The sequence below is a fragment of the Colius striatus genome, chromosome 16 (assembly GCF_028858725.1).
Source record: "Colius striatus isolate bColStr4 chromosome 16, bColStr4.1.hap1, whole genome shotgun sequence".
NCBI classification, from domain to species: Eukaryota; Metazoa; Chordata; class Aves; order Coliiformes; family Coliidae; genus Colius; species Colius striatus.
Genome location: NC_084774.1, coordinates 16,112,906 through 16,131,195, shown reverse-complemented (window position 1 = coordinate 16,131,195; position 18,290 = coordinate 16,112,906). Strand labels below are relative to the sequence as shown.

The 18,290-nt window shown below is 46.2% G+C and overlaps 1 protein-coding gene across 1 annotated transcript in view; it reads right to left on the bottom strand.

The window, feature by feature from the left end:
* The window catches only part of SPATA2 (spermatogenesis associated 2), a 65,474-nt gene that overhangs the window by 35,126 nt on the left and 12,058 nt on the right, over positions 1-18,290 (bottom strand). The window contains exons 3-4 of the mRNA XM_062009354.1: positions 3,074-3,165; positions 911-1,075 (exon numbers count right to left, since the gene is read on the bottom strand). Of these exons, the coding sequence (XP_061865338.1) occupies positions 911-979 (69 nt within the window). The 5' untranslated portion in view covers positions 980-1,075; positions 3,074-3,165. The remainder of the gene's footprint in view (positions 1-910; positions 1,076-3,073; positions 3,166-18,290) is intronic.

Sequence of the window (18,290 nt, the reverse complement as noted above, 5' to 3'; positions counted from 1 at the left end):
CACCGGGCTCACCCTCACCCGGCTCTGCCCTCACCCGGCTCACCCTCACCGGGCTCACCCTCACCCGGCTCACCCTCACCCGGCTCTGCCCTCACCGGGCTCACCCTCACCCGGCTCTGCCCTCACCGGGCTCACCCTCACCCGGCTCTGCCCTCACCCGGCTCTGCCCTCACCGGGCTCACCCTCACCCGGCTCACCCTCACCCGGCTCACCCTCACCCGGCTCTGCCCTCACCGGGCTCACCCTCACCCGGCTCACCCTCACCCGGCTCTGCCCTCACCGGGCTCACCCTCACCCGGCTCTGCCCTCACCGGGCTCACCCTCACCCGGCTCTGCCCTCACCCGGCTCTGCCCTCACCGGGCTCACCCTCACCCGGCTCTGCCCTCACCCGGCTCACCCTCACCCGGCTCACCCTCACCCGGCTCACCCTCACCCGGTTCACCCTCACCCGGCTCTGCCCTCACCCGGCTCACCCTCACCCGGCTCTGCCCTCACCGTGCTCACCCTCACCCGGCTCTGCCCTCACCCGGCTCACCCTCACCTGGCTCTGCCCTCACCCGGCTCACCCTCACCCGGCTCTGCCCTCACCCGGCTCTGCCCTCACCGGGCTCACCCTCACCCGGCTCTGCCCTCACCTGGCTCACCCTCACCCGGTTCACCCTCACCAGGCTCTGCCCTCCTGGGGCTTCACGCTTCCCGGGCTCTGCCCTCCCGGCCATCCCGGGCATCTGCCTTTCCCCTCTCGCAGCCGGCTCCCTCCTCCCCAGCCGCACACCCCTGACCGGCCTCCGAGACGCTCTTTTCATGGCGAGAGAAACTAAAAGCACGGAGAGTGTAGGTTAAAGCAGCATCCCGCAGCCTCGGTTTTCCCTCCCCTCACTCCCTCAAGGGCACAGGCCCGTAACTCACCTCTCCCCAAGGGTCCGTGTGGGCTCCGGGCATCAGCCCATGCTGTGCTGCGAGGTGCTCCAAGGACATGCTCAGTGGTGGAGACAAGGAGGGGGGGTTGTTCTGCTCAGCCTGTTGCCAATCGGAGCTGCGCTTTGTTTTCCACCCGAATCATTTGACCTGTCTCTGCTTGACAAGACACGAGTCGAGACCATCACTTAACCACGCATTTTGTTAATTCTCTCCACAGCAAGGGCTTTCCCTTAGCTGCCAGTTAGAAATGTGAATACTCTCAAAAACCCCAGTGCTCATCTTTAGAGCTTCAAACATTGCCAGGATTGCTTAAAAAAGGAACCCCAAAGCTGGAGAAATGCACAGCAATAGCCTTACGTGCCCTACATGCTTTGGAGTGAGCCTTCATGGGAAGCAGTTATGGACTAAACAGCTATGTAAATAGATACACACTGAGATTGTTATAAACCAAAAGTTAGTTGCTTGTGTTCCAGAAACACAAAGGCCTCAGCCAAGTTTGAGGTCCCATTGTGCAGTCGCCTCCACATAGACAGAGTTAACCCAAAGAGCCCAACATGCAGCAGTGAATGTGCCCCATATGCTCCCTTTCAGGACAGAGCCAAGGCACAACACTCAACGACATGCCAAGGGACACAGACAGTCCTCAGCAGAGCCACAAGCTCAAGCAGCATCACTTTCCACACTGTGCTGTGCTCAGGGACTGCAAATAGTTACTAAACTTTGTGCACACATTCACACAACCGCTTTACTTTTTCAGAGTAGCTTCCTTGGGAAACAGACCTCCATGTCAGTTTGTCTTTCCTCACCAACATCACTTCTCCCCAACAGCACTTCATTCATCAGCTGTTCTCACACAGATCTGGCAGAGGGATTTAAGCCTTTCAGATAATTCAGTTCCCGCTTGGTTTGTGCAGTGGGGAAAGACCCAAAGGAGCTGGCTGAGAAGGTGAGAAAGCTCAGTGGAGATGCATGGGGCAGGCAGCTCATCAAGCAGCAGCCACAGCCCCTTGCTTGCTGCATCCCTCCTTGTCTGCAAGACATTTCCCAAGCAAGATGGAGGAGCCAGAGGTACAGAGTAGATGAGACAGAAAAGCAAACCTGTAGGAAACTAAACTGCTCATGGAAGAGTTTTTTCTTAAAGCCTAAGCTCGTGGTGAGCTGTGCTTAAAACCAGACCTACCAGGACCTTTCAACATGGCAACACTCGAGGCACAGAGCAAGTCCTTAAAGGAGTACTTCTGAACTGGGATTTAACCAACACATTGATTCTAGAAATCAAAATGGACCTGAAGGGTCATTTTTTGCCGTGAATCCTAGAGATTTTGGTATAGCCCACGTTATCTCAGCCATCTTTTCAGTCTCTCTCTTCTTCCTCCTTCTCCCCTTAAAAATCCTCCAGAAAGAAAGAATGAATATTCAAGCTACCAGTTCCCCTACAAAGGAACAAGGAGCCTGAACAACAGAAATGACCACAGAACACTGGCAGCATTACAAAGACAACAGAAGGGGTATGTCTAACCTACACAGTGTCACATCCCAGACTGAACATTTCTGGCTGCCAGCCAGGACAGTCTAAAGTGGGGAAGACTTGCCAAGCAGGTTACAGCCTGTGATTAGGCAGGCAACTCAGAGCCCTGCTCCCCTTTCAACACCAATATCAATCATAGTATTGGGACTGTAATCCTGTTTCATTTTTTGCTGTCTCTCCCTCTCTGCCCCATGGGTCACATTTGAAGGCTTGTTTTTGATTCCTCTTGGGTCACATCCTGATGATGTCTACTCTGCCTGTGTTAAATCTCAAGACTGTAAATACTTGTTTCTGCTCCTAATCCACTGGAGCCCATTTACACCAGTTGAGATGGATTCCTACAGCAAATCCTGTTGGCATAAAGTCTGGTTCCAGCTACACCTCAAAAAGAGACCAGGGTTTAACTCCCTAAATGCCTGTTTAATCCTGTTCTTCCATCAAGAACAGCTTCCCTGTGGGAAGATACTTTCTCTAGATGCTTTTGTAAGCCTGTGCTAACCAAAGAAAACAAGCCTTTCAGTGTAATTAAATATTTAGGGTTTAAAGTATACAATGACAGAATTTACAGCATAATTGCAGAAAACTGAGAGGAATGGCAGTGAGCACAGGGACAGGGAACTCACATGCTCACTGGTGAGCCAGGACATCAGCCTTCAGACCTAGGAGCAAGTGTTCCAGCTTTCACATTTGAAAGAAACCTTATGGGCTCTTTTTCCTGCAAAGAACATGAAAATGGAAACAAACAAATGAGATCAAGTTACTGTGGCTTTTCAGAATGGTTATCAGCCAAGGGAAGGTGGTAGGGGAGGAAAATGCACAGACCTGAGTGCATGTGCCACATTTGTCTGCCCAGAGAACCCAAAGAGTCACATTATAGCTGAAGAACAAGACAGCTCATCTCCTAAAGCTTTTAACCAGCTCTACACACAGTGACAAAATCTATGGAAGTTGTTTTGTAGCTGCACCAGTGAAATGTTATATGGTGCTCAGCCCTTCGGGGCAGGGCGCTGCCGGCCCGCTCCCCAGCCGGCTCAGCGAGGATGCAGGGATCACTTTTGCACCAGGTGAAGGGACAGTGCAGCCCAGCTGCCATCTATCAGAGGTGCTTCACAGAGCTGTGTCTTTTGCCCAGCTTCAGCTTCACATTTCTGCAGTCCAGATGGTGGGAAGTAACCTGAAACTTACACCTCTCTGCCTTTTAGAAACTACTCGCCACCGGATCCAGGACCCTTCTTGGGAGCACCCCATGAAAGTGCTGGCAGCACAACTCTGACAGTCTTGGCAATAAGGAGGAGATGAGACTTTGAGAGCCCCTAGTCTGGTTGTGTTTGGGCTTCTTTCCCCCATGGTTCTGCCCCTGTGCTGGAAGACACTGAGTGCAAGAATTTGTAAGCATACCAGTGCATTCAATCATTTCAACTACATCACTGTGCAACTAATTTGTATGTACATACTACAACTTTTTCCATGCAAACTGGGCACTTGGACACACGAGCATTCACTATGGAGATGTGTGTTTACAGTTACACAGACACATAGCCATGACTCCCTTCTGCACACTTGATGCCAAATACTGACCCAGTATTTGGTCTGGCTGGGACCTGTCCTCCTAACTGCAGTGTGTGCTCTGTGATAGTCAGCAGGGAAAGCTGTTTTTAAGAAGCCAAGGACAAGAGGATACATGGGCAGTGCTGCCAGTGTTGCCAGGTTCTCAGTTCTCTGTATGTTTCTTCCATCCCTGGCCATTTGTTTTTTGTACTGATGGCGAAATGAAAAAGCATTCCTTGGGGTACCAAAAGGACATGGCAGAGCATCTGCTTTCTGAGACAAAAGAGGAGGAATGCTGCTGCCCAGCAAAAGGCAGCAAGCCAGCTGATTAGATCTGTAAGGCAGGAACTTAGATAAAGATAAGACAAACAAACATCAACTGGGGATAGGGGGTATCCTTGGAAAACAGTGGAAGTTCCCCAATAGTAGGAGTCTAAAATGATTTAAAGGGGAAGGAAAGAAGAGAGGGATGGGAGGGAAGGATGGGAGGGAAAGGAGGAAAGGGAGAAAGGAAAGAGAGAGGGAGAAAAGAAAGTGAAAAGGGAAAGGAAGGAAAAGGATCAGTGTGGTGGAGAGTTAATTCCCATGCTTGCTCTGCTGTGGAACAGGTGTCTGAGAGACCATCCAGTGACAGCATCATTAGAAGAAAATTCCAGCATAATATACAAGATATTCTAATTGCTACATCTAATTATGAGGAAGAGTAAATCACCATGACAAAATTATCTGTCAAATAGTAAAAACACATAATTGACAATCAAAGTGAGAGCTGTCATCCATCTTCAGACGCTGCTGCTGCTGTGTATAAAAAACCACTGCTTGTAACTGTGAAGTAAAGGAGTGCTTCTGGAGTTATTGTGAAGTCTTATTAATCTGATAAATCTTTAAATATTTACATCAACTTGATACAAAAATGAACACTTGAAAACTTTGTCAAACTGAAGACCAGTAGGATTCTGCATTATCAGACTGGATTTTGCTGAGGCAGCTGGACAGATGTTTTAACAGAGCTTTCTGAAACATCTGCTACTAATCTAGCTAAAGATTTTTTAATTAGCCATTAATTTCTTCAATAACACAAAAGTCTCAAACACCTGCCATGACCAGGCAGGCCTAGCTATACCAGGTTGCTAAGAAGGCAGGAAGAACTGTGTGCTTTGCCTCTACAGCTCAAACTTTTATACCCTTGTTCCTGTCTTGTTCTTCCTCCATCACAGACCATGTAAACAAAGTGAAACAGAGTCACTGTCATGCAGGGATGATGCCTTCAACTGGACCCAAGTTATGTCCCCACTGGGTGCCCCTATGGCCTCACCCCTCCTGTATTTAGTGAGCAACTCGTGGCAGTTCTCCAGCCTCAGCCTGGAACTCAGCCCCAGCTCAGAGGCCACAGTTGACTCCTGGGGTTGATGCTGCTGTTCAGTGGGAACATCTGCCCTTCATGGTCAAACCAGCCTGTGTCCCATGGCAGGATGGTTGTGCTGGCACTGGTGAAGGTTTGAGAGGGAGCTGTGGCCAGACAGGCTCCTGTACGGGCTGTGCTCCTGGGAGAGTGAATCAAATAGCTCTTCCAGTCTGTGCTGGCTGCTCTGATGATTGAGGCTGAGATTTTGGCTTCTGTCTTTTGAACAGAAACCTCTGTGGATATGCTCCATGCATTCACAAGCTGCTTCAGCCATAAAAAAATGCTGTCAGGCTTTTCCTTGTTCCATTGCTGTGGACTGCAAGTGCCAGTTTTATGGCACAGGCCTCCCACATTCCCAAAGGCTATTGGTCCTTTCAGTGTGTTTGTCTTTTGTTTTAGAGAAGCAAAGGGCTGGTGGAGTTCAGATTTCCATGCAGGACTTTTACAGCACTACAGTTGGGAGGTTAATTATGAGTTTATTGGATTTTAGAGCTCTGGTGGTAAAAGTGTTTCATTTTAAAATTAGATGAGGTTATCCAGTACCCTCTGTGAGCACTTCCATCGCTGATAAATGCACTGATGGACTAAGAGGCAGGACAGACTACATCGTGACAGACAATCATGAGACTGAGACTATCCTGAAACCCATGGATTTCCAAGGGTGGAGGAGGTTTGTAAGTGGCCTGTTCCTGATTAGCAATGGCATTTAATTAATCCCTAATCATCTCCTTGGTTTGAGTCTTGAATCCCGATTTTCCACCCTCAGTGTTAAGTCATGGTGTTTATCTTCCTTTTTTATGGAAACAGACATGGTTACATCCATTTTAAAGGCCTCTGGCAATGGCAGTACTGAATACAGTATCAACACTCAGGCAAAATGTCCATGAAACCCAAATTGTAGGCAGACAACACTGCTTACAAATAGCTATTCCTATTTACATGAGTGACCTTTACAGGCAATGAAAGGTGCAGCCTACAGCTTGAACTTAAACCCATACAGTTCTCCTAATCACACATTTCAGTTTTAAAAAGAGACTGTCATTTCTATTAGAAAACTGTAAGGACACAACACTTATTGAAGTGTAACACCAGAAGTGTTAGAAACTCAGGTATTGAGTAGCACATGAAACTACAATTCTCCTTCAGCATGAAATGCTTGAGTTTGAACATTAACACCCTTTCAGCACACTGAACACTGATGTCAGGAATAGATAACTCTGCAAATGCATCACTTGCACACACCACAATAGCAGTGGCACATCTAAACATCCAGTGAAACATTTCATTTCCATTCCAGTGACTTCTAGGAACAAAGCCTTACAGACATCTGTCAAATGAGAGGACCCTCAGTGCAAAACAAGAAAGAAGAAATTCTGCCACACTTAACCTTTGCTTTGCAAAGTCAGGTGTTTCAGCTGTGAGAGGTTTATACTGAAACCCATGGCTTGGACTAGAGAGGCAGAGGTACAAGAGTCTGCTGCTTCCTGCAGTTTCTGTTGTGGTGGCATCCACATTTGGTAGAGGGACAGAGCAGACAGTCATGGATGGGATTGCCTGAAATCATTACAACTAGATTTTCCAGAGCTTTCAATTGATGTCCTTAGTAACCCAGAGCAGCCCTTGGCTGGTACACACTGATGTTAACTGGACCATGCCCAGTGATCCTGTGCTGGCAGCAATATACTTGCTTCCAGCATTAGGATGCTCAGTTTCCTTGGTCACCTCTGGTTGCCTCCCTTTCCCTCTCAGAAGCAAGCAGATTGCAGGGATGTTGTCAGGCATAATTCAGATTTGCAAAATGTGTTGACATCACTAGCTAGAGATCTGTTCTGAATGTTTAATTTTTATTTATCACAGCCTAAACAGAAAATCAGTCAGCAACAGGCAAATTAAAATTGAACCATTAGAGGAGCTTGCAAGTGAAGAGATGCTTTGCTTTTTCATTAAGTAGCAGTGACAGATACAGATTGGGAACATGTTCCATAGCATGAACAGGAAGCCCAGCTGCAGCCTGAGGCTTAGTAAAGCCTGGAAGAATCACAGTTGTTTGTATGCAAATGACAGAGCTGTCCACAGAAACATGAATCAATGACAGTACATGTGTGCAGAGACTTGAAAGCACGTTGCTGAATCTCCTACAATGAGGATGGGAATATTTTTCTCTCCTGTACCCCTGGTTTGTTTCTGCTGAATAAAGCAGCACGTACCACAAATTACTCTCATCAATAATCAAGCCAAGAGAGGCAAAAATAAAGTGACAGGGAGCAAGGATCCAGGGCTCAAGCGGCAAAACAGCTCTGAGGATATTGTACTCAAAAAACATTACATCAAAATTATTCACGAGAGAGAGAGGAGCTTGAATAATCACTTCATGTAGCCAGGGAAGGTGGAGATGCTGGGAGTGGCCTTGCCCTTCATGGTGTTTAGGACACAAGTCCTTTCCATCATCTCCCAGGCAAGTGAGCAGCAGGGCAGTGGGATGGAGAGGAGGATTAGGACTGTTGTGCTCCACAGTTGCTCACCTGTGAAGCAAGAGGCTCAGGGAGACAGCCCAAGGAGGCAGAGGGAACATGCACGGGAACAGACAAGCCCTGACAGGTCACTTCAGTATATCAGTAGAAGATGAAAATTCAAACTCCTGTGTGAAAGGGGGAAGAGTAAGGAATGTGAGAGGGACTAGAGATAGCACAGCCCCATGAAAGGGTCTCAGTGCCAGGACAGTCAGGAGCATTAGGAGTCAGCCAGCGGTGCGGCCCAGGCCGAATGCTGCTGCCTCCTGTGTTGTCAAGGAGCTGAAAGGAGCCTTGTCCTTCAGTCCAATGAAAAATTAGTCTATGGATGTATTCATGGAATAAGGGAGTGTGAGACAATCAGGAGGAAACTATCTCAGTACTCACCTGGATTAATGACTCAGAGTACTGTCCAAACAGCTGTGCCCAATACTGAGGATATCTGCAGGCAGAAAGAGGCTCAGCACCTGATGCAAACACTATCTTCACCCTTTAGGCCAGCTCCAGCGGCTGGAGGAAGGGGATTTCCCTAAGAGACAGACCTATTCTGAGCATGAGGAGCAGCAACCAAACAGCCATAAGCAGGGCAGAAAGGTCTTGAAGTGCAGATGAACAAGCTTATCCACTCACCAGCCACAGATAGAGCACAATGCTGCGAAATCTCAGAACCAAAGGGTGCATCTTGCTCAACATCCTTGCTAGGGATTCACTCCTGTCCTTGGTTGGTGTTCTCCATACACAGCCATCAGCACAACCTCAGCCCAAACTGAGAAGCTTCAGGTGGGAGTTGAAGGAAACAGTAACCCTTAGGAGGACTTGTTCTTTTGTCAGCACTTTGTATGAGCAAAAAAGGTCATGTGAGACTAAATAAGCCATTCTAAACAATTATTTACCTACTCACATACTGTTCCTGTGCTGCAACTGAAGTAAATGCCTGTACTGATCAAACACAAAGAAAATGTGTCTGGCAGTGGGCTAATGACCTACCCATGGAGACAGCTGGCTTAGACCTCTGGAAGCCCCTGCTTCCAGTCTCTAAATAAATTCCATCCTTAAAAAAACTTGCTCAAAGGACAGAAAAAAAGTTGCACATTTTTCAAGGCACAGAAGTCCACAGAGATCAGATGGGGGGGCAACACTGCCCACCAGTCGAAACCAAGGTGGAGCTTTACAAAATCAGAAAACATTGTCTTGACATTGATTTCCCTAATCATTCTCAAAGTTAGAGGTTGCACTCCCTCAGGTCTCAATAACATTTATCACCTCCACAGAACTACTTGATAAATCCCTTTCCCAGCACTCTTCAGCCTGCATTGGGAAGTTGTTTTCCTGAACAAAGGTGTGTCTTCCAGCCTTTGCATTGTCCTGCCCATTGCACAGCAAGCTACAGACCTTGCTATACACATCCACCAGAACAGCCAGCTCCAAGCTCTGCTGCTGGACTGCTCTGTAACTTGAGGCAAGGGACTGAAACTCTACCTTGTTACCTCCATCATGCAACACTGACAATGCACCTCTTTCAGCTCTCAGGGTGACATGAAGCTTTGGCAGCCAAAATTGAGATGAAAAGTTAGCTCAGCACAAATCCTCACTTGTGCTTCCTTACATTGGAGATAAAACCTTTCACTGAGAGCTGATATTTAACCCCTTCTGAAAGCCCTACTATTAAACTCCTTTACTGCTAAGCACTCAACAGGATGGATAACACTGACATGACTGGCCTGGGAATGCAAAACCCCAAAGCTATGGGCATCTTTTAGTCAGGTCTGCCACAGGAAATCTTAAAGGAACATCAGCAGCTGCCACAAAAGATTCATTGAAGACAATCAACAAAAATATTTGGAAAGAAATGTACAGTCTTCAGTAAGTGACAGAGCAACATCTCACAGAATTACCAAGTCTGTTATAAAGGTCTACAAAAATAAGCAGTGATGAGTTAAAAGGATCATTTGTGAAGTAATAGAGCCCATGAAGGACAACATAGGGATGATTTCAGCTAAAAACCAGGGAACTGGAAGAGTAATTTTAAATACAATGGAAAACACAGACCTGATCCACTAAAAAAAGTGTGGAACTGAAGAGAGGGCTTTGGATTCTGCTCAAGTGGCTGCCCCTTACAGAGAGGCTCTAAGGGACTAAATGCAGCAGATACTTTGTAAGTTGCTTCCCAGCTCCGCTGCCATGAGTGAGCAGGGCATCATAGTGAAGCACTGTTGTCCCCACTTGGCAGAAAATGTGTGAAGACCAATTGAGAGGTCTCCAAGCCAGCCAGCTGCAGCTGAAATGTTGCACACTACCACTCCTGGCTTCCACTCAGACCACAAGAGCATTTAATTTGAGAGAGCAAACAGGGCAGAGAATAAAAGCCCTGACTCCAATTGCATTCATAAAGCAGACAGCATTCTAAGCTTTGGCAAAGGCAGAGCTACAAGATAATCAATTAGGTTAAAGATATTTCCCTAAAAGCATGTTCCTAACATTTGACCTCAATAACAGCAGACTGAAAGGTAAGTTCTCTTTCAAGATGGGCTTGGTCATACGCATGAAACCAAACTAAAACACCATAAACAGGCAAAGAAGAAAATTCTGAAGCAAAATTGCCTGAATGTTGAGTGAGGCTCTCTGTAAAGCCTCATCCCCTCTCTCAGAATCTCACAATTATTTGGCTAGAGCAGGCATATACCAGAACAGTCTGAGTTAACCACACTAATGAAACTAAACTGGAAAGCATTACTTCCAGTTCTGCTCTCTCCCTTCTGGTGAACTGTGTCACCTCACTGGGCCAGTGTCCCCACCTGCAAACAGCACTATTTCCCTCACACACTGTGTAGTATGAGATTCTGCTTATTACCTGTCTGTGCAAGACTAAAATCTGCACACAATGACATCTTCAGCATGCCAGTCACATTTACTCCTTTGGTAGCTCCCAGGCACATTTTGTACCTACTAATTCTACTCATCAGTCTGTTGTGCTTTGCTGTGTCAAGTGTCTTACAGATGCCTATGTCCACAGCTTCCCGTGTGTAACTCTGCTCACTGCATTGTCACTTTAAAAGTGGGGGGAAGAAACCCCATTACATTCATCTGACAAGATTTAGCCACACTGGCTGATTTCTATCAACTCCTATTTCTCCCACTGCTTTGTGTTATCATCTCATTTTATCATCACTAGATCCTTACCTAGCCTGACCAAGGTCAGGCTCCCTGGCCTACAATTTCCTGAGTATGCCTGTGCTGATGAGGCAGCTCAGCATCTCTGCAGGTGAGTTAGGGACAGATCTGAAGGATAACATTTTGTGAGAAACAACGTTAGGTGATGGCATTCATTTCAGATAGATCTATGCTATAAGCTGCACATACTGTTGCCCAACTTCCTACCATCTGTACACCAAACTTTCAGCTTTATGTTAAATAGACATTAATCCCATGCTTGTATACTTAGATGGAGGCATGAGATAACACATATGTTGCTCCTGAGATGCACTTCCCCCCCTCACAATTTGTGCTTGTGACTGTAATGGAAATATATATTAAAATCTATGTTTCTGTTCCTGTATTTGGCTTTTCAATGCCACCCACAATTCCCAGTGCCTGCATATTCTGGCTTCTCACATCCCACTGGTGTGCTTTGAATGCTGCCTGCTACTTGAAGTCCAGCTGGCCAGAGTTTAACTCTTAAGATCCTTTCCCAGGCTCTCTCTTAAACTAGCCTTGCTCAGCTCCACAACCTTGACAGGACACTGTAAAAGCATCCCCAGGAGCATCTCAGGGCTGGATCCCACTTGACGGCAGTACCACCAGGAGAAAACAGCCAGCACAGCAACCAGAGCGCTCCCTCTCTGCTGTTCCCTGCCATAAAGACCTTGCCTAGAATCAGACAAAAGCCTGGAAAGGACAGGGCATAAAACTCAAATACCAGTAGGTAGCACTCAGACAACTAAGAACCATCCACAGAGACTGTAGTTACCCCAGTCACAACAGGGGGGAGCTGACAGTGGCCTTTAAATATCAGTTCAGAGAACACTCTTCCAGCTCTTGTTTCACAGCAATGATAAGTGCTGACCTGTGGGGAGGCTGCAAAGGGCCTGTATTTCATGAAGTTATTTCAAGGGGAACAGAAGTGCTGAGATCAAAGAGCATTTGTTAGCTCAGCCATTCCTTGTGTCCTTCGACTGTGGTGCCTCCTTTATGTCACATACCTGCCTGCTTTCCCAACAAAACAGAAGACTGGCAGGCTTTTAAGCTCCTACAATACACTGAATCCATTAGGCCCAAAAGTCTCATTTTCTGCAAAATCTCTGCAAGCATGCAGACAGATCCATTCACATTCAGCACGTCTCACATTTGCATTGCAAAGTGGAATTGATGCACCTAGCACTGGCAGACCAGTGCATGCCTCATGGTCTTCAACATGGGTGCAACAGGAGCAGAATTCTACTGGCACTAACGTGTATTGGTGTCAAGAATTTAGGTTTGGTCCAGGAAAGGAAAGATTCAGTACTTTAAAATCCTCTTAGGTCTGTCACTTCACTAAACTATTCTGCAGAGCTCTCTGCTTCATTAGCAACTCCAAAGTGCTGATTTTCTCAGCCCTTTTAGGTCTTCCAGAGGCCACCAAGGGAGCACAAGGATGCTGGACATCAGACTTCAGTTTATAGACCTGGGTGCTGTGGTTTTGTAAAAAGATCCATATATGCAAAATGATCTGACAAGAAATATAACCTCTGTACTGGTGAATAAGACTTCATCCTTAACAATAATGGAATAGATTTTTCAACTGGCATAAATCAAACACAGCTCTAAGTGACACCAAAGAAACGATATATAGGAGGTGACAAAGGGTTGTAACATGAAATCAAAGAAAGAGGCAAACATGTGAACAACAATCAGTTTTCTGGTTAATCTCCTTCCTTTCCAGTCTCATGTCATGCACAGATGCCCCAAGTACCATCTCCTTTCTTCTTTGAAAGCCACATATTTGTGTTCATCTCAGTCCTACCAGCTCTTCCCCCAAGAACTGCAAGCTAGCTCCCAGTCTGACCAAGACACTAGGAGGTACCGCTCTCCTTGGCATACAGCTTGTGCTAACTCCTATCCTGAAAAGCTACAAAAGAATCAGTATCTTGTCACTCAAAACATCATGGAAAGATCTGAGAACTTCCATCAACTTCTCCTTTGTGTTTCCAGCCCCAAGAGCAGCAGTGCTAGGAAGGGCTGCAGGCAGAGCTCTCTGGGGCAGACGAAGCCACCAGCCCCACACCAGACGGCACGGCACAGCCGAGCAGGTGCCACTTCACACTCCGAATTCCTTTAACTTTTGTTTTACTCTTCTCCGATGTTCAAAGTCTACTTTGAACACATGCTGCCTTCAAGTTATTTTATTTTAGGAAAACACATGGCAGATTAATTTCCATTAGAAATGCATCAATTAAAATACATCTTTATCTTTCAATTTATTCCTAATTAATATTCCCTTTGAAATCTATCAACTTCCTTTGCTACCAACTAGCTTTTCTGTATTAGAATGTAAAACTAGCATTTCAAGGAAAAGTCAGTTTTGCATTAGATACCACTTCGTTATCAGGCTCAATTTTTAATCCAATTTTTTCTCTCAAGGACTGTCAGGCCAATAACTTTCTCCCCTTATCTTCCTACCCATACTTCTCTTTGGCACTGGTGTCATTTCTTTCCCACATTTCTTTACTCCGTAGCCTGATAGTTTTTAATGAGCCTTTCACACCTGTGGTTTTATCTAATATTAATTCTGCACCTTCAGTTCCTTTCCCTGTTGTACAGATCAGGTTTAACCATATTTTATTCAGTGGTCCTCCACTAGCACAAAACCAGCACCAAGACTGTGGTGTCAGGCTTTGTTTTCAATATAAAACTGTGTCAGTCATGATTAACAGGCAGAGCCCTTGGCAACTGCTGCATAAGCTAGTTTGGTGTCTCAATCAGGTTTCTAGCAGACAACTTTCCACAACCACAAACTCATTTAAAAGTCTCTTTGTTTGCTGGTGATGGGGGGGGGCTGTTGGATGAACAGAACTGGAAACTGGGCTTTGCTTATCAAAGCTGCTTCTGAGGCAAAGCTGCCTGCTGTCATGACATTGGTGCATAAGGGAAAAGCTTTCAGCTACAGCCCATCAGGGAGGTGGGTGAAATCTTGATATTCCCAGCAGCTGAGCTGGTGCCTCTCACAAGCACCATGTCCCAGGGAGTACAAATGGAGAAACTGGGACATGACTTTCAGTTTGACAGGGAAGGTGTCTGCTGACAGGGAATGAACCTCGGTGTGACTTGAAGCTTCAGTGGGGAAAAATGACAAATTTTGATAAATTTTAAGTGCCATGGAATTAAAAATACCCCATCACATCATTCTACTCTGTCATTGAACAAATCCAGTGCTTGATTTTAAGACTGCTTTTCATGTGGCCATACAATTTCTGAACAGGAAATCTGCAGTGTTGAGCACTGACAGAAAAATCACTGCCGCTAGCTGGTGTCTAGTCATATGGAAAATATTTGACTGAGGAAATAAAGTCCTTCATTGGAGAGCTCGAGTGATAAGCTGCAGGCAGAAAAAGCAGAATTAAATCAGTGTCAAACCTACATTCACTCCCAAGACATGTGAGCACCCTACTTGAGCTCAGTAAAAGTAATTTTGCCAACAGGCTTTGAGACTGTTGAAAAGTAGTGCAATGAAAAGAAAAACAGGATTTATAAATCAAGCACTAAAAAGTACCAGAAGATGCCTACAACCTGCCCTGAGACTACAAACTCAGAACAGCTAAGAACCAAAACACAGTGGAGTATACCCTAGGCTTGTACTACAACAAAGAATGTTTGCTTTTGATCATTCCTAACAGGTAGAGCTCTTGGTGGCAAAGTCCTGGACACTTTGCACTTCTGCAGCTGTATGTTGCTTCCAAGGGTGTCTCATCTTTCTTTCCCTCAAATTATGTTTGTAGATCTCACGGTGTTTTAACACATCTCAAAAATGACTTCATGGAGAAGCTTCCTCAGCTTCCCATTGTACTCCAGCTAAACGCAAGCACAATGATGGGCACACACCATGTCTTTGTGCCTCAACCTTGCTTCTGCTTACCAATTCACAGGCTGTATTTTAAGGAGTCAGTACTGAACCAGGAAGAAAGAATTTAACTCCAGCTGCAGGCAACAGAATCCCACTAAAGACAAATTTGTGCCAAAGGTTTTAGGAGTGAGTTACTAATGTCTGACTACTGCACATTCCCTCTTTCATTATGAAAGTTCTTGGACAGCAGCATCATTTTATTAAGCAGCACATAATGCTCACTGTAGCATATACAGCAGCACAGTTATCATGCTCTGTTTCACAGTATTAAAATGAACTATTCTCTAAGCAAGAGAACTCCTTATATTAAAGATTCAAACGCCAAAGGCTTCAACACTGCCAGAAGAGACTTAATTTTTTACGTGTCTCTAAATAGTCCAAGACATGAGGAGTCGCAGTGGAAAGTGAATCAGGCTTTGATTCCCCAAAGAGGCAGAAGTTACTAAAACAGTCCAAGTGAATGGCAGTTTTGAAAACCTAGGCATGGCAGGCTTCACAGAGCCTGGCAGTTTCATATCAGTCAGGGCTTCTCACCTGAATAGTGAAATGCAACAGTAAGACAAGGAAAGAAAGAGATCCCTGAGACTCACAGTGCACTTAAAACACCTGTGAAGTTTGAAGTCTGAAGATGCAAAATCCTCCCCAGAAGGACAGAGGCCACACAAGACACCCCTCCTAACCTCAAGTACTCATCCATTCTAAATCATCTCTCTATTACTGAGTTATATGAAGAGGTTTTGTGCTCTCAGGCTGAAACGCTCCACCTAGGAGTGGGACACAGAGCCTAAAGGTACCCTCTGCTCAGCTAATACCTCTCCAGTCCTGTGCTAGAGCAGCACCAGGGCAGCCAAACCCCTGAGCAGCCCAGGCACTGCAGCCTGTCCCTTTGGTATTGTAGGGCACCGTGGCCTCCTGTAGCTTCTTAGTGCACAGAAAGCCTGGGCAGACACTGAATAACACTTCCCCTTAAATGACGTATAGAGATTCAAAGAATCTCAGAATATCAAGGACTGGAAGGGACCTCAAAAGACGATCCAGTCCAACTCCACTGCCAGAGCAGGATCACCTAGAGTAGGTCACAAGGGAACTTGTACAGGAAGGTTTTGAACATCTCCAGAGAAGGAGACTCAACAATCCATCTGGGCAACCAAAGATTCCCTAAATCCTTATTAAAGCAAGACTTCAAATGCCAGATTATCTACATGGAAGCACTGTCTATAAAAATCTGTAGAGCAGGAAACAGTGTTCCTATAATATGATGCTGTTCTGTCACTAGGCTTCATTGTAAACTGAATTTCTACCCTTCCTACCTTGTTCACACCATGTGCTTGATGCAGAAGCTAACTGTATATCTTCTCTGAGAAGCTGGCCAAATTGATCTTACTCTCTCAAGACTGAGTCTCAACATTCTCTGTCCTCCCAGCACAAAAACAAGCAGTAACCAATACCAGAGTGCCATCTATGGCTGTTTCACATGACTTCACAGCAAAGCAGAGTAGAAAATGCACACACATGCTCATTCCCCTTCCTGGCATTAGGAATATCTCTCAGAGAAACTTCTCTCATTAAGGTCTGGAGAATAAGAGAATTTAATCATAAGAAAAGATATAACAGTAGCTGCCCTAAGAGGGGCTTTACTTCTCCTGGAGTGAGAGGCAGAGCGTGGGGGATAAAGCCCCACTCCCCACTCTCCCCTAAAAAGGAGAGGCAGAGCATATGCATACAGCCCACTGGTTTCTGCTGAGGTGGCCCAAAGCCAGCTTATAAAACAGGCTTGTTACAGAGATAAGAATACATCTCCTCATTTAGTACTGTGTGAAAAGATGGTAGAGCAGGTTTGTGGTTTTAGGGCCAGGAACCAAGCATAAAGCAAAAAGAGATGGAGATGGCACTCTCCCCTCGGTGCACATTCCAGGATCATACATGAGCCACCCCCATCAGCTCTTTCCACAGGAAATTGAGTTCCTGGGGAGGTGTTTCACAGTCGTGCTGAGCTGACCCCTCCAGACAGAAAGGCTTATGGCTAACCCCAGCAACACAGCCTGAGGAAACAGGCTTGGAACAGGTGATGTGGCAGATGGCATCCTTGTCCCCTTCTGCTTCTGCCACCGCGTCAATTCGTGCTAGCTGCAGCCAGTAAATCCGTACAGCCACCCTCCTGGTTGGGCAGAGCCCAGCACTGGTGCTGCCAGGCATGGAGAGAGCCACCAGCAGCACTCTGATGATTCCCTCCCCCTTCCCTTTGGGGTCACAACACAACTCTCTCTGTGGGATGAATTACAGCATGCTTGGCTGCAATTGAGAATATGTCCAATAAACCTAGCCAAACAAAAAGCCCACGACTTCAGAGTTAGATAACCCTACATATACATCCCAACCAAGATGGCAAAGTGCTGTCAGGGGTCTGTTGGCTTCTAGTCTCAGCAACTGCTGAGAAACAGTGATGCAGCTATTTCTAGGGGTTGCATTCAGCATTCCCACCCTGCCATGCTCCACTGAGGAATGCAGAGGGAGTTTTTGTGCCAGGACTCGACTCTTCAGATCCTCCAGCCCTGTGCTGACGTGGGTATTCAACAGGGTTCTTCTGTACCCTTTCAGGGACCACACAGATTCTTGGTTTTGGCTGGTGAGCTTCCACCAGCCTCTGTGGCTCCACTGTGGGACCACACACCCCCAGCACTCCCAGCAGAGCACAGGACACACACAGCAGACCACACAGGAGAGGAAGAGGCCTTGCCTCTCCATCACAGAGCTGCCTTGTGGGAAGGTTCACCACCAATACACTACTTAGTGTAAGTGCACTAAGACATGTAAACAGGCTGTTCCTTTGCAGACTTGTCAGTAGCATCTATTTTGATTAACAGTTCATTTAGTAGGATCTGGGGTTTTACACATGCCACTGGCAAAGATCCACAACTGGGTCACTACAGAAGCTCAGTTTTGCCTAAGTGGAAAGTAAAGTGCAGAGCAGGGTTTACACAAGTGCAATGATGGAGAGACGTGCAGAAACCACTGCTTTGGTGAAGAGAGTTCACCGCCACTGGCCATGCTTTAGAAGACTGGTCTGTGAAAAATATAGGTAAGGCAGTGTCATGGTTTAACCCCAGACAGCAATTATTTAACTCTATCCAGGCCAAAACCAGGACAGGCAGTTAAATTAGAGCATGTTGCATGCAAAGATACAAGCTAGATTTTACTTACTCTGAGGGGAAAGCAACATTTTTTCACTCAGGAGTTGATGCACAGTTGTGGGCTGATTTTTCTTTTCCTTTTTTTAAAGC